The sequence below is a fragment of the Camelus bactrianus genome, chromosome 2, assembly GCF_048773025.1.
Source record: "Camelus bactrianus isolate YW-2024 breed Bactrian camel chromosome 2, ASM4877302v1, whole genome shotgun sequence".
Taxonomy (NCBI): Eukaryota; Metazoa; Chordata; class Mammalia; order Artiodactyla; family Camelidae; genus Camelus; species Camelus bactrianus.
Window position 1 is genome coordinate 28,979,399 of NC_133540.1, and position 14,732 is coordinate 28,994,130.

At 33.2% G+C, this 14,732-nt stretch overlaps 1 protein-coding gene across 5 annotated transcripts in view; it reads left to right on the forward strand.

Annotated features, from left to right (window-relative positions):
* The window catches only part of LRBA (LPS responsive beige-like anchor protein), a 620,528-nt gene that overhangs the window by 201,975 nt on the left and 403,821 nt on the right, over nt 1-14,732 (forward strand). For all 5 annotated transcript variants that reach the window (XM_074377442.1, XM_074377438.1, XM_074377451.1 and 2 more), the window contains one exon: nt 3,696-3,760. In XM_074377442.1, the coding sequence (XP_074233543.1) occupies nt 3,696-3,760 (65 nt within the window). The remainder of the gene's footprint in view (nt 1-3,695; nt 3,761-14,732) is intronic.

Here is a 14,732-nt window from a genome sequence, read left to right on the forward strand (position 1 = left end):
GTAAACTTCCAGTCTTTTACCATGGTGGGGATGGCCAACAGTGTGAGGAGAGGAGCTCAGATTCTGTGTTTATTATACCAGCTTTCATTCATTAGTATTACTTTCATCCCTGTCCCTCACCCATCCTCACGTGATCAGTCTTCAATCCTTGGCCTTTCCTAGGATTCTGCAACAAGGGTTGGTTTGCAGCTTCAAGCTGATTTCCCTCTAGATAGTAGAGAAATTTTTACCGTCTCTCATATACTTTATTATCTTTGTTCTTGTTTTCCTGCTAATTTTAACATGAAGTCACTCATTTTATACCTTTTTTTAAGAGTAAAAGATAATTTAGTGATTATCTAGCTCAGCAGAATAAAAAATTGATACTACATTTAATGTCAACATTGATGGCTTGACCAAAAAAGGGGAAAAAAAAAGCAACAGGGGGTATATGTAGTCTGTCTTGTCAGTTGGTAGCCTGATTTTATTTGCTTTACAGCATGGTAATATTTGGGAATTACTTTTAAAATTTAGGTAAATTCATGTACTGCATTCAAGAGACTAAAATATGTTGTAGGAGATTATCATACAGAAATCTGTCAAGTTCATTTTAAGGAATTTAGAGTTGTATTAAAGTAGTACAAATTAATATATAGCACATTTATTGGTGCCATTTTTCTCTGTATTTGTTTGTTGTTGGTAGGGAAGGATGGAATTAATTTAGTTAATGAAGTCTTTCCCCACCCCACAACCGAAGTTTAGTGGACTTTTGGAAAATTGGTGTAACTGTTTATTTAATAGATTTCACTAATAAGCTACTATCTCTGTTATTATTGTTGTATGACTTAAGAGCATTAGTAAGCTGAGTTTATTTTAGTAAAAATTGACTAGTCAACAATTATGGCCTTAGGAAGTGATAGCCAATTAAATACAGCTTAGAACAGGTATGAAATTATTGACTCAGTTGTGTTTTGAGTCCTTCCTCTCCAAAGTGCTGAAATGTGTTTTAAAATTACTTAGTTGCATTAGTGGTTGGATTTGAGGCTTTTAACGTGTTTTTCATCAATACCTCTGGGAAAAGAATAACCAAGACCTTAAATGTGTGGCACATTTTGCATCACTATATAATTGTAAATACTGTGATGAAATATTGAAATGATCATGAAAGATGATAACCATTAAGCTTTTCTTTCAACTATTAAAACTCACTAAAGGTTATATTGAGCTGTGGTTTCTGAAATTGTTTAGACTAACACCTTCTTTAATAATTGTCTCAGAAGTGGAGAAAAATGCTGTAGGATAGCATGAATCTTTTTTAGTTTTGGCAACTTCCTTAAGTATTGTAGATAATCTTTGATATCTTTGAAAATTATGAGGTTTCTGTAGCAATACCCAAAGTGTAAGTAAGATCTATATTTTTATTTCATTTCTCATTTTGTCTCATTTAAAAAAAATAGTGAAAAAGTTTTATTTCAGGTGATTAGATAGCTGTTATTATAAATTAACAAATACGAGTTAATAAATGATGCTTGGGAAAACAAGAATCCAATGTATTAGCAGTAAAAAAAAAATGTGTTTCTGAGCTTTTGTAAAAATTGGACTCTTCCTGTTCTATGTGTACCTTCTTGTTTAATTTGTTTTTAATTAAAAAAAAAAAGATATGTTGTGTGACATACCAAGTTAAGTTGAAGTCATAAAATTTTTAGATGTTTTTTTTTATACATATACTAATTTTAACTAGTTTTCTATCACTTAGATCATGCTGTTTAAAATCTCTGTGAAATTTAAATTGTATACTTTCTCATTTTACATTATAAGTAAAAGTCAGTTTGTATACATAAATGAAGATAAAATTAAAATGGTGTTTACCTGTAGTTAAAATTTGAGTCTCTCCACAATGATCTGTTTTACCATGTGGAATTTTGAGTTTGTATACTTTATATAATAAAAATACCCACCTGTTGCAATTTTAGATCAGACAAAAAGGATTTGAGGAAAATAATATTAATAAATACTTTTGAAAATAAAATGTATGATCTAGACAATTATATATAATAGGATAACCTCTTGCCTTTCTTCCTAATTTTTTTTTCTAGCAAGAAAGGTATCTGTTTTCTTTTTACTGAAGTTAATTTTCCTTTTGAGATTTTCCCTTCAAGTGAGTGATCTAAATGGAAACTCAGTCAATTTAAGGTCTTGCCTCCCCACACTCTGGTGCTGTATCAGATTTCCAGGCGGCTTGCTGAGGGTGATGTGTCGGGTGTCCCAGATGAGGACTGAGCATGCGCTTCTGTTCCTCGACTAGGGCATCCCTTTAGGTGTCACCGTCTGGTTTGATTCCCTGCTGTCTATCAGCAGAGGTCACAGCTGTGTTGTCCTCATCCTCTCAGAGCCTCAACTACTTGTACATCTTTCTAGGATAATTTTCTGACCCTTCCTAGGACACAGGATACTTCGAGGCTGTTTTAGGCCCATCTGCAAATGTCTGACAGACTTTATATCTAATTTTCCTTCTACTGTATATATTCTGCTAGTATGCTCTTACTGATACATTCATGATACAGAACCTATAAGAAAATTATGGCAAATAGCAATTTCAGTCCTGAGAGCCACCTTGGTTTTTCAAAGCATGAAAGAAAGTAATACCAAATTTGGAATAAAAAGGAGAAAATAGAAGAGATAGAATAAGGCTTAAAAAAAAAAAAGAATCTGTCTGACATGGAGCAGTGCTCAGGGGTGAAATAACATGGGTTTGAAGCTCTTTAAGAGCTTTGATACCTTTAAGGCATTACTGAGTACTGTTTATGGTCACAATAGTAAGGTTGCAGACATTATCTTTTGTTTTGAGTTTTATAAAAGAACCAAAACAGATTAGTTGAGGGATATTTATAGATAGAATATAAGGGCTCTTTAGTTGTAAGGAACATAAAGATTTTGTATGTATGTCTAGTTGTGTTAAAAAATAGACAAACACATACATGGATACATTGGCATTTCTCAAATCCAGTTACATTTCAATTCATGTGGCCCGGCCTTATGGGATTAATTCTTATTTTATATATGTTTTGAGATGAAGATTAAAAAAATTCGTTTGTATATACTCTACTGGTTGATTTCCTTTGAAGGCTTTTTAGTGGATATCTTATTCATAAAGAATATATTAATAGATTTATACCATCTTTTACTAATTCAAAGGTCTAGTGAGCTATAGTTTCCCACTGAAAAAATGGTCTAGTCAAATTCACTGATGTTTCTTGTCTTTCTCTCAGTCATTAATGATCGATTTTTGTAGAATGTGTGCTATTTATTAAGTTTATGAAGCTACTTAATTCTGTCTTCCCCTCATTTAGGGTGATGCATCTCTTAAAGAAACAAAAACAAAACCTCTGTCCTTGGTCTGCTTTGTTCTCTTTCTTTCCAACTGTTTCAGTTAAATCAGTTACATGTAATGGTGTAGAACTAAAAGGATAAGATTAAGTATAGATAGGCTCATTTAGTTCATCTAGAATCAAATTGTTGCTGACATATTTAGCTTACTTCTCAATGTCAACTATTGTGTTCACGGCGCTGCGTTGGGTAGGGCAGCGTGTTTAACACAGCTTTTCCATTAAGAGCTCAGGTGCGAAATTGATGTGGATGATGTTTTTCCTTATTGTTGTTTTAAAGAAATAACCTACTGAGTGAAATTTGTTCAGCTATTTTCTTCTGTTTTTTAGGAGTGGCAGAATTCTATTCAGAAGAATGCAGGCCTTGCTTTTATTGAACTTGTCAATGAAGGAAGGTAATCTATTTTATATTTATTTTATTTATATTTTACTTTAAAATGTTACTGTATTTTTCCATTGGAACTGATATTTTTGGTACTGTATTGTTTTGCAGTTAGTGACATAGTGGAGCTTAGGTATTAATTATAGATATTTCAGTATTTTAATTTCATTGTTCTTTTTTATTGTTGTGTTCTTAATGATAAAATCTGTTCTTTATTTTTCAGTAAGACTGAGTTGGGCAAAAGTAAACTGATGGTTTTATTAGCAGATTTAAGGAAGATTGATACTTTTTTGGACGTTTAGAAAATTCTATTGTATTTGAAAAGCCAATAGACTAATGTATCTGTGTTATCTCTCTTGTGTCATGGCCTGGTCATAAGGGAAGAAGAATTCAAGGAAAGAAAATTCAGTAGTAGGAAAGAAAATGAAGTACTGAGATATAAAAGAAAGATACAAGGGAGAAAATAAATGTAAGAAAGTGAGAGAATTAAAAGTAAATTGAGGAAATGATGAGTGGACTACTTTGTATCTATTTTGTGGCAGTTGATTTTGGATTACTTGAACTGAAGACTCAAGGTATTGATTAAAATGTGTGATTGGCTGCCACTGGAAACAGCATTCTGAGCAAAATTATTGTTTAAGAATGTTTCTTTATAATGTTCTGACTAGTGTTGGGAGATCAACGCTGTCACTATAAAAATTATTTGAACTAGTAACTAGGAATTCAACCTCTGTTTCATTAATGATACATAAAGGGAGAAAAGGATATTGATAACTTTATGTAATCGTAAATACTACTAAAATTATTCCACTCAGCAGATAATTATAGGTGCTTACAGACTAGTATTGAGAACAAAAAAATAAATTTTCAGTTATAATGCCATATGCTAATTTCTGTGCTAGAAGTATTTAAGCATAGTTTACTAAAGTCGGAATGAGAAAAAAAGAGAAAGACTCCACAATTTAGTATGGTAGAATTAGGCAAAACTTCTCCAGAGAATATGATTCTTGAGATGTATTTTCAAGGATGAGTAGAATTTGTCATGTAGACTTTGAGAAAGTGGGGATTATGCATATATGGGAGGACATGTCTGTGAAAAGCATTCCAAATAGAGGGAATAGAAGATCTGAAGAAACTGTGATATGGGAAGGTGTGTATGAGTGTGTGTTTACATGTGTTTGTGTGTGAATTTATGAAATAGAATTGGGCATCTGGATCATAAGAAGCCTAGTGTGGTATATTTGAACTTTCAGCTGAAGGCAGTCAGAAACCTTGAAAGATTTTAAGAAAGGAATATCATTATGACATTGAGTTCTGGAAAGATAACCGGCAGTGATGTTTTGGATGAGTTGAAGGAGAGGAGACCTGATTGAAATCAAGAAGAACAACAGCAAGGCCATTGCAGTGATCTGTGTATGAGAAACAGAGCTAAACTGTAGTCTGGAGTCTGGCAAGTGGTAGGAAATCAATAAATATTTCTCAATGAGTGCATGACTAATAATTCAGTCTTACTTTCAGAAAAAATTTCAAAGTGCTTATTCATCAAGAAAAATAAATAGCTCTTTGGCTGAATTTCAACACTGAAGTATTGGATGCTTTTAATGCTTATGTATAGAAAGAGAGTTAGGCAGTGAGCATTGCTGATCAAATGTACTCACTCTACTTAATGCAATACACTGATTAACACTAGTTCTTTTTGAAAAAAAAACTTACAAAGGTTGATTTTGATGAGGTTCCACTAAGTGTAAATGCCATCAATTGTGCTAGTTACTGTTACCTCTAATAGATAAGGCAACATGGTTTTGTGATTAATGGTATTGACTATGAAATTAGCCTTGGGTCCAAGCTTCAGCTTTGCTATTTGGAAAGTACTTTTACTTCTGTGAACCTGCGTTTCCTCATCTATTCACTCAGCCAATATTTATTATACGCTGACTTTGTACCATGAATTGTCCTTCATTCTGGGGATAGAGCAATAAACGAAACAGATAAAGGTTCTTTTTTGGTAGATTTTAAATTCCAATAGTCATTGACAGACTATGAACAATAAACAAACTAAGTAATGGGTAATATAATATGTGAAAGGTGGTAACTACTTTGGAAAAAGATAATGGGAAGCAGGTTGAGGGCAGTGGAGATGTTTGAATGATATATAAAGGTTTGATACGGTCTCTAGTTTAAATAGAGTGGTTAGATTAGAGGTCACAGAAAAGTGACATGTAAGCAAGCATTTGAAGGATTTGAAGGAGTGAACCATAGGGCATGTAGGGGAAGAGCATTCCAGTCTTAGGGAACAGGCAGTATACAGATGAAAGCTTCCTTGGTATGTTTGAGGAATGAGGCCAGTATAGCAAGAACAAAGTGATCAAAATGGAGAGAAATGGGAAATGATGTCAGAGACATAGGGCAAGATTTTGTGTAGAGCCTTTACCATTCTGTAGGAAATAACAATCCTTGCAGGATTTTGTGTAGATCAGGGAGACAGTTTGCATTATGTATTAAAAAGTTGTTTGGCTGATGTATATAGGAATTTAAGGATAGAAGCAAAAAGATCAATTAGAGAGCTATTGTAGTAATCCTAGTTAGACATGATGGGGGCAGTAGCAGTAGAAGAGGTGAGCAGTAGCAGTATTATGAATTTATTCTGAAGATAGAGCCAATAGGATTTACTAATGGATTGGATGTGGGTTGTGAGAGAAAGCTAGGAGTCAGGTATTACTCTTAAGATTTTTGGCCTGTGTACCTGAAGGGATGATGTTTCTATCAACCAGGATGGGGAAGTCTGTGGATAAAGCAGTTATTGGGGAAGATCAGGTGTTCAGTTTTAGAGATACTGATTTTTCAGTCTCTAGAAGACATCCAAGTAGTGATGTTAAATAGGCAGTGGTGAGTTATTTCTCCAGATTAGAGGTATAAACTTGGGTGTTACAAGCATATAAGTGGTAGGTACTATCTTGAGACTAGAGGACATCCTTAAGGTGATAGGATGACAACTGAGATTTGACCACAGATTCAGTTGTGGTTTCTGACTTGGATAGGAGTAGTTTGGGGAGAGTGGTGTGGAAACAAGCTTATCTGCAGTGGATTTAGAAAAGAAGAGAATGAGAGAAGAGGAACTAGAGAATGTGTATTAAAAATTCTTTAGAGGAGTGTTGCTACAAAGAGGGAGCAAAAATAAAATGGAGTGGTAGCTTGTGGGGGGAAACAGAGTCACAGGAATTAGAGTTTTAAAAAATGAGAGCAAAACAACACAGTTTCATGATAATGAGTGAGGAAATGGGTATAGGAGAGAGATAGGTGAGAACTTCTGGAGTGATGTTTTTGGGCTGATTAGAGAGTGGATGAATTTATATACAGACTGGGTGGGGAAGAGTGGTTGCCTTTAAAGACAGCATGAATGTATCATTTATGGTAACATGGGAGGAGTCAAACTTTTATGCAGGAAAGTGATTGTAATCATAGACCACAAGACTATAATTATTAAGCTAGGTAAAGAGGAAAGTGAATGTAAAAAAAAAAAGAATGATAGGAGGGATGACTTGGAGCTCTAAGGAGTGTTACAGTTGTGATAGTAGAATGAGTGAGCTGTAGCCTCGAGAGGTAGCAGTTAGAGTCAAATGAGTAGAACCAAGGCCATGTAGTTATTGGAGATGATGACGTCTGGCACATGACCATGCAATAAGTGGCTGAAGTAGGATGGAAGACAAGACCAGAGAAGGAGAGGAGTTAAGGGAACTGACAAATCAGGATCTTGTTCATCTTTGAATCTCTTTTGAAGACTATTATCACTTACCATTCTTCATCATTGCTGTCTCTATGTGTCCCCAAGTAATTCCCATTTATTTTTCAGTGATTTTTGTTTTTAGATCACGGTTACTTTCTCCAACCCTTCTTATAATAATTCCTTGTGATTTCATCCATATTATAGCATGTATCAGAATTTTGTTCCCTTTTAGTGATTAATAGTATTGCATTGTATGGATATATCACATTTTGTTTATCCCTTCAGCCGTCAGTGAGCATTTGGATTGCTTTCTGTTTTTGGCTATTATAAATAATGCTGCCATGATTATTTGTGTACAAGGCTTTGTGTGGACATTGTGGACATATGTTTTCATTTCTCTTGGGTAAATATACCTGAGAGTAGAATTGCTGGGTTCAGTGGGAAGTCTGCGTTTAACTTTTTAAAACTGCTAAAAAAATTGGGAAGATCCTACAAATAGAGTAAAACCCTAGACCCTTGGTAGTGCTTGGTGGTGTTTTTCTTGCATGGAGCTCTTTGAACTTCTAGGATGTGTAGAATTAGCTTTTCATAAAAATTTTCAGTCATTATTTCTGCATAAACTATTTCTGTGTTTGTTTATCTTGACTATTCTTTTGGGACTCCCATTACACATAAGTTGGTAGTTTGATGTTATCCTGTCATCTTCAGTCTTTTTCTCTTCATTCTTCAGTTGATAAATTCTGTTGCTATATCTGCAAGTTCACTGATTTCATTTTATCTTCTGCCATCTCAAATTTGCTGGTGAGTCCTCTTGGAAGTTGTTTTTTGGTTTTTGGCTTTGTTGATTATTTTTTAACAGAATTTCCATTTGGTTCTTTTTAACAGATTGTGATTATTTATATTCACTGTGTAGTTATTGTCATTACATTTGGACTTCGTAGCCTTTGACTAATAAATACCTCCCACTTTACCTCTCACAGCCCTTGATTACCACATTATACTCTCTGCTTCTAAAGGTTTTGACTATTTTAGCTCGCATATAATAAGTAGAGTATCTGTCCTATGTTTGACTTATTTCACTTAATGTAATGTTCTCCAGGTTTATCTGAATTGCTGCATGGAAGCAACCATAATATCCATAGACAGCTGAGTAGATAAAGGAACTGTGGTATATACATATAATGGATTTTTTAAAAAATGACCATTTAATATAGAAATTTTAGATTCCAGGTTTTCTACTTTGTATCTATGGGTTTTTGTTAATTGCTTTTACTTGTTGATTTTTTTAAAAACATATTTTCTTGTTGATTTTTTCTTTTTTGGGGGGATTATATTTTCTTCTCTATTCCTTTTGTTTTTTCATTAAGACTTTTTTTTTCTTAAGAATAGTTTTAGATTCACAGCAAAATTGAGGGGAAGTTACAGAAATTTTTCATATATGAAAATATGCCCCTGCCCTCACACATGTGTAGCCTCCCCTGTTGTCAGCATAACCACCAGAGTGGTATATTTGTTAAAACTGATGAACCTGTGTTGATATATCATAATCACTCAAAGTCCGTAGTTTACATTATGGCTCACTCTTGATGTACATTCTGTGGGTTTAGAAAAATGTTTATGGCATGTTTCCATCCTTAGGCTATTATATTATTTTCACTGTGCCAAAAATCTTCTGTGCTCTGCCTCTTTATCACTTACCCCAACCTCCTCCCACACGCTGGCAACCACTACTCTTTTTACTGTCTCCACAGTTTTACCTTTTCCAGAAAGTCACAGTTTTGCCTTTTCCAGAAACTCATACAGTATGTAACTTTTTCAGTTTGGCTTCTTTCACTTACTAATACATACTTACCGTTATGCATGACTTTTAATGGATTGATAGCTCATTTCATTATAACACTGAATAATATTTTGTTGTCTAAATGTACTGTGGTTTACTTAACCACTCACTTACTGAAGGACATCTTGGTTGCTTATAAGTTTTGGCAGTTATGAATAAAGCTTTTGTAAACATCCAGGTACATGTTTTTGTGTGGAAATAAGTTTTAAGCCTTTTTTGGTAAATACCAAGAAGTGTGATTGCTGGATTTTATAGAAAGAGTATGTTTGGTTTTGTAAGAAACTGCTAAACTGTCCTCCACATTGACTGTATCATTATGCATTCACACCAGCAATGAATGAGAGTTCCTATTGCTCCATATCCTCACCAGTATTCGGTGTTGTCAGTGTTTCAGATTTTGGCTATTGTGATAGGTGTGTATTGGTATCTTATTATTGTTTTAGTTTGCATTTCCCTGATAACATATGATGTGAAACATATTTTCATTTGCTAATTTCCCATCTGTATATCTTCTTTGGTGAGGTGTCTGTTCAGGTCTTTGGCACATTTTTTAATGAGGTTGTTTGTTTTTTTATTAGTGAATTTTAAGAGTTCTTTGTAGTTTAGGTAACAGTCATTTTTCAGATGTGTCTTTTGCAAATATTTTCTCCCAGTCTGTGTCTTGTCTTCTAATTTTCTTGACATTGTCTTTTGCAGAGCAGTAGTTTTCAACTTTAGTGAAGTCCAGCTGATCAATTATGTACTTTTTGGATCATGTTTTTGGTTGTGTATCTAAAAAGTCACTACCATACCCAAGGTTATCTAGGTTTTTTCTTGTGTTATCTTTTAGGATTTTTATGGTTTTTCATTTTCAGTTTATGTCTGTTACCCATTTTGAGTAAATTTTTGAAAGGCCTGGAAGGTCTATGCCTAGATTAATTTTTTTTTCACATGTAGATGTCCAGTTGTTGCAGCATTATTTATTAAAAACAGTATGATTAGTCCATTGTATATTGTTTTTGCTCTTTCTTTGTCAAAGATCAGCTGACTGTATTTATGTGAATCTATTTGTAGGTTCTCAGTTTTGTCCCATCAATCTGTTTGTCTGTTTTTTTTAACCAGTTCCACACTGTCTTGATTACTGTAGCTTTAGAGTAAGACTTGAATTTGGGTAACCTCAGTCTTCCACCTTTGTTCTTCTCCTTCAATATTACATTGGCTATTCTGGACATTTTGGTGCTCCATATAAACTGTAAAATTGTTTTGTCAATACCAGCAAACTAGTGTGCTTGAATTTTGAATTGTATTGCATTGAATCCACAGACCAAAATGGGACCAGCTGACATCTTGACAATATGGAGTCTTCGTATCTATAAGCATGGAATATTTCTCCATGTATTTAATTTTTTATTTCATTGCCTGAGTTTTATACTTCTTTCATATGGATACTGTACATATTTTGTTAGATTTATACTTAAAGTATTTTTTGAGGGGGATGCTAATATAAATGGTATTGTATTTTTAATTTCAAATTTCACTTATTCTGTACTGGTATATAGGTAGCAATTGACTTTTGTATATTAACCTCATATCCTGCAATCTTGACATAATCACTTATTAGTTCCAGGAGGAATTCATTTTTTGTCAGTTGTTTTGGTTTTTCTACATAGATGATCATGTCATCTGTGAGCAAAGACCTTCTTTTGTCTTCCTTCCCAGTCTTCATACCTTTTATTTCCTTTTCTTGTCATATTGCTTTAGCTCAGACTTCATGTATGATGTTGAAAAAGAGTGGTAAGAGAGGACATCCTTTTCCTTATCTTGTCTTTTCCTTATCTTAATGGGAAATTTTCTAGTTTCTCAACATTAAGAGTAGTGTTAGCTTTTGGCCTTTTTGTATCTATTTTTTATCAAGTTGAGAAAGTTTCCCTCTGTTCTTAGTTTACTGAAAGATTTTGTTATGAATGGGCATTGGATTTTGTCAAATGCTTTTTCTGTATCTATTGATATGACCACATGACTTTTCTTTTTGGCTTATTTATGTATGGTGGATTACACTAATGGACTTTGGAATGCTGAACCAGGTCTGCATAACTGGGATAATTCTTGCTTAGTTGTGTTATATAATTCTTTTTATAATTGTTGGATTTGGTTTTGTTTGTTGATTTTTAAAAGTTACTTGCTTGGGCTTAATATGCAGAATATGTCTCTCATGTGGTACAGTGCTCTTAATGTTGCTGTTTAGCTTTTTCAAGAATCTTCTTCTTATTTTTCTTAGTCTGGCTTTTAAGGGGTTGCCCCTTTTCTCCATAGCTTTGAGGTCAATAAATCAATGATAAGAAGTCTTTCTGAAACCTTTGACCGTGTATGGCCAGTAAATCTGGGTTTGGCTTGATGGACACATTTAAATTTGTGGTAGTTTTTATTCCTAGCTTTTGCTTCCCATTGACCTTTTTCAAGTCTGCACTGTATGTGTGCCCAGGGACCCAGACAGCCATGGATGTGTGAAATTCTTACTAAGTTATCTAACATATATGTATATTTAATATGGCTACTTCATTTTTAGGGTCTCTCTCTTTAATTTCTGGTTTATTCTCTGGTCTTCTGCTCACCCTAACTACAAATATAATCTCAGTCTAGGATAGCAATTGGCTTTTCCAGTTTTCAGCTTGGGATGCATTTTCTTCATTTTCTGTCCTCTTTTCCAAATCTGGTTAGCCGTCTCTGGCAGTGAGGTTGCTGGTTCCATCGGCAGCCGTAGACTGATGAAACAACACACTTCTGGTGTTTGGGTGGTGCATTCCGAGAAAAGATTGCCACGGACTCCATTTGTTCTTACTCAGTGGTTAGCAAATTTTTCTAAGATTATTATTGATTTTTTTGTTTGCCTTGATCAGTTTTCAGAACCCTGAAATGATTGTTATTTGTCAATTCTGTGCTTGTTTTTGTGGGAGAGGGTTTGTTGACCTTTTTATTTCACCATAGCTGGAAGATCCAACCCCAGCTCTTTACATGTCTGGTTCATTCTGATTTAAGGCCCAATTCAGATGTCACCTTGTCAGAGAAGTCTTCCTTGAAACCTGTTACGCAGGTTATTTTTACCTCATTTCTTAAAATATGTTTCCCTGCATTTTTTATTCTACTCCCATATTTGTCTTCGTTATCCCTTGTAAAGTGTATGTTTTGTGAGGGCAGTGCCCCTGTCTTGCTTTTGGTTGTATCCTGGGCTCCAAGTGAAGTGCCTTGCCAATTCAATAAATATTTGTGTTTAATTGATAAGATATTTTCTCTATAAGTACATTGCTTTTATAGTTTGATTTTAATTATTGATATATTTTATGTAAATAGTATTTCTTAAACAGGAATTCATTTTATACAATCTTGGTAATAGTCAAGTGATGTTATTTTGAAGATTATTACCCAGAGAAAAGAAAATACATATATATAAAATAAATATTTTACATTAAAATTTGTCTGTATTTTGTGAAGTAATTAATTTCATGTTCTTGTCAAATATTTTATCTGGAAGAGCTGATTGTTATTCTTATTGAGGAAACAATTATTTGAATAACTTATTTGTTTTTTATATCAGCTGTGATTAGAGACTTTATAGTACCTTTTCCCTGATTTCTTATATGTGCTTATCTTAACTATTTGGATTTATTAGCCTCCTTTGTTTAGAAATTGTTTTCTTTACTTCTGTGCTTAGCCTATAGAAAGTATTTAACCTTTGTCTTTTAAGTAAATGTTAGAAATAAACGGTAGTATAAAGAGAACTAACATTCATTCGTGAAATATTGGTAGTATTTGTAATTTTCATTATCTCTTTCTTCAGAGGGTAGAATATATTTTAAAGGAACAATTTAGAGATTTATTTTTCTAAATCAGTGGATTTGACTTTCCTTTTATAAATATTTAATATATTGAGGTTAAATGAGTTTACATAGCAATGGACGGATTTGTGAAGCATTTGTAGTGTTCAGCTACTGGACTTAATCCCAGGGGCAAGAAGAATAGGTAATAAGGGTTTTCTTTTTACTGCAGAGGCCAACCTTTTTTTTTCTTTTTCCTTTTTATTTCTTTCTTATTATGTAAGTCTGACCTGCCTTGACCTCATTTATAGAGTAGCTGCTATAAATTTGGTCCTTGATTAATGTTTTATTAGTGTAAATAACATGTAGACCTTTACAGACTGAGACTACAGCATAGGGTTTATCAGACTTGATGGGTACTATTAGCAAATCAATTACTTAGGTCAGACATAAGTAATTGTTGTTTGGAAGAAATGTTTCTCTTAACTTACCTATTTAATTGATGAAATACTTTGTTTGTGAATACATTGTTTTGATAGTTTTGAGTTCAGTTATTGGTATTTTTCTTGTAAACAACATTCCTATAAAAATAATCAGTAATCACTGACATAATCAAGTGATATTTCTTTGCCAGTTTTTACCAAGACAAGTAAAATGTATAAACTAAAAAGATTTAAATTTAAAAAAATTAAATTTCCGACATTCTGTGAATAAGAACATTGTTTATGGATATTTTGTGATATATTTAATTATTATTTTCATCACCATTATCTCAGTTTACTTTTTAAATATGCAAATAACTGAACTAAAGAGTTTCGTACTGAAAGACACAGGTGTCTTCAAATAGTTTAAAATTCTTTAGACAATCTTAAAGCTTTCTTACAGAATGTTCTGTGATGCTGTGGCACCACATTAGTAGGAAATAGGAACGTCTGTTCTAAATTCAAATGTGGTGGGTATATAACATTATGTTATATAGGGCTTTGGTTGATTTATTTGTAAACTTCATTTCTTTTTATATAAGTTGCTTTTTCCTTCACCTTAAAAATTTATTTAATTGAAAAATAAATTTAATTAAACTAATTCCAGTAGAATTGTTGCTTACATTTTTAAATTAAATTCTTTGTCAGTAAACCTTAAAAATTTTTTTCAAATTTGGATAAAGGGGTTTAGATTTCATATTTTGCATTCTTCTTATTCCTGTATTCCTTAATGGTTTTGTTTATATCTTTTCTAAAAACGTTAGTATTTCAGTATGGTGGGTTTTAATTTTGCCAGAAGAAACAGATCCAGCTGCTAGGTAGCCACCATTCTTCTTGCCAGCCTTCCTGCCATCCATCCAACAAATATTTTTTAGAGTATTTTAGGCCTCTGATGTTGTTCTAAACAGCTGTGATTACGGTAGGTGCTCTATGAACGTGACAAAGTCTTGTAACTTCGCTTGTTTGACTTGTGTTAGAAGGAGCAATGTAATTGATAAATATTGATTATCCTTGATATTTTGTATTTTTAGGTGATCCTATTTTTGTTATACTCTGAAATTTTTAAAAATCAGTACAAATTCACTTCAAGTAAGATTTTTATAGCTTAAAATGTCAAGGGATCCTGTCTTTGTTACATAATTTCTTAA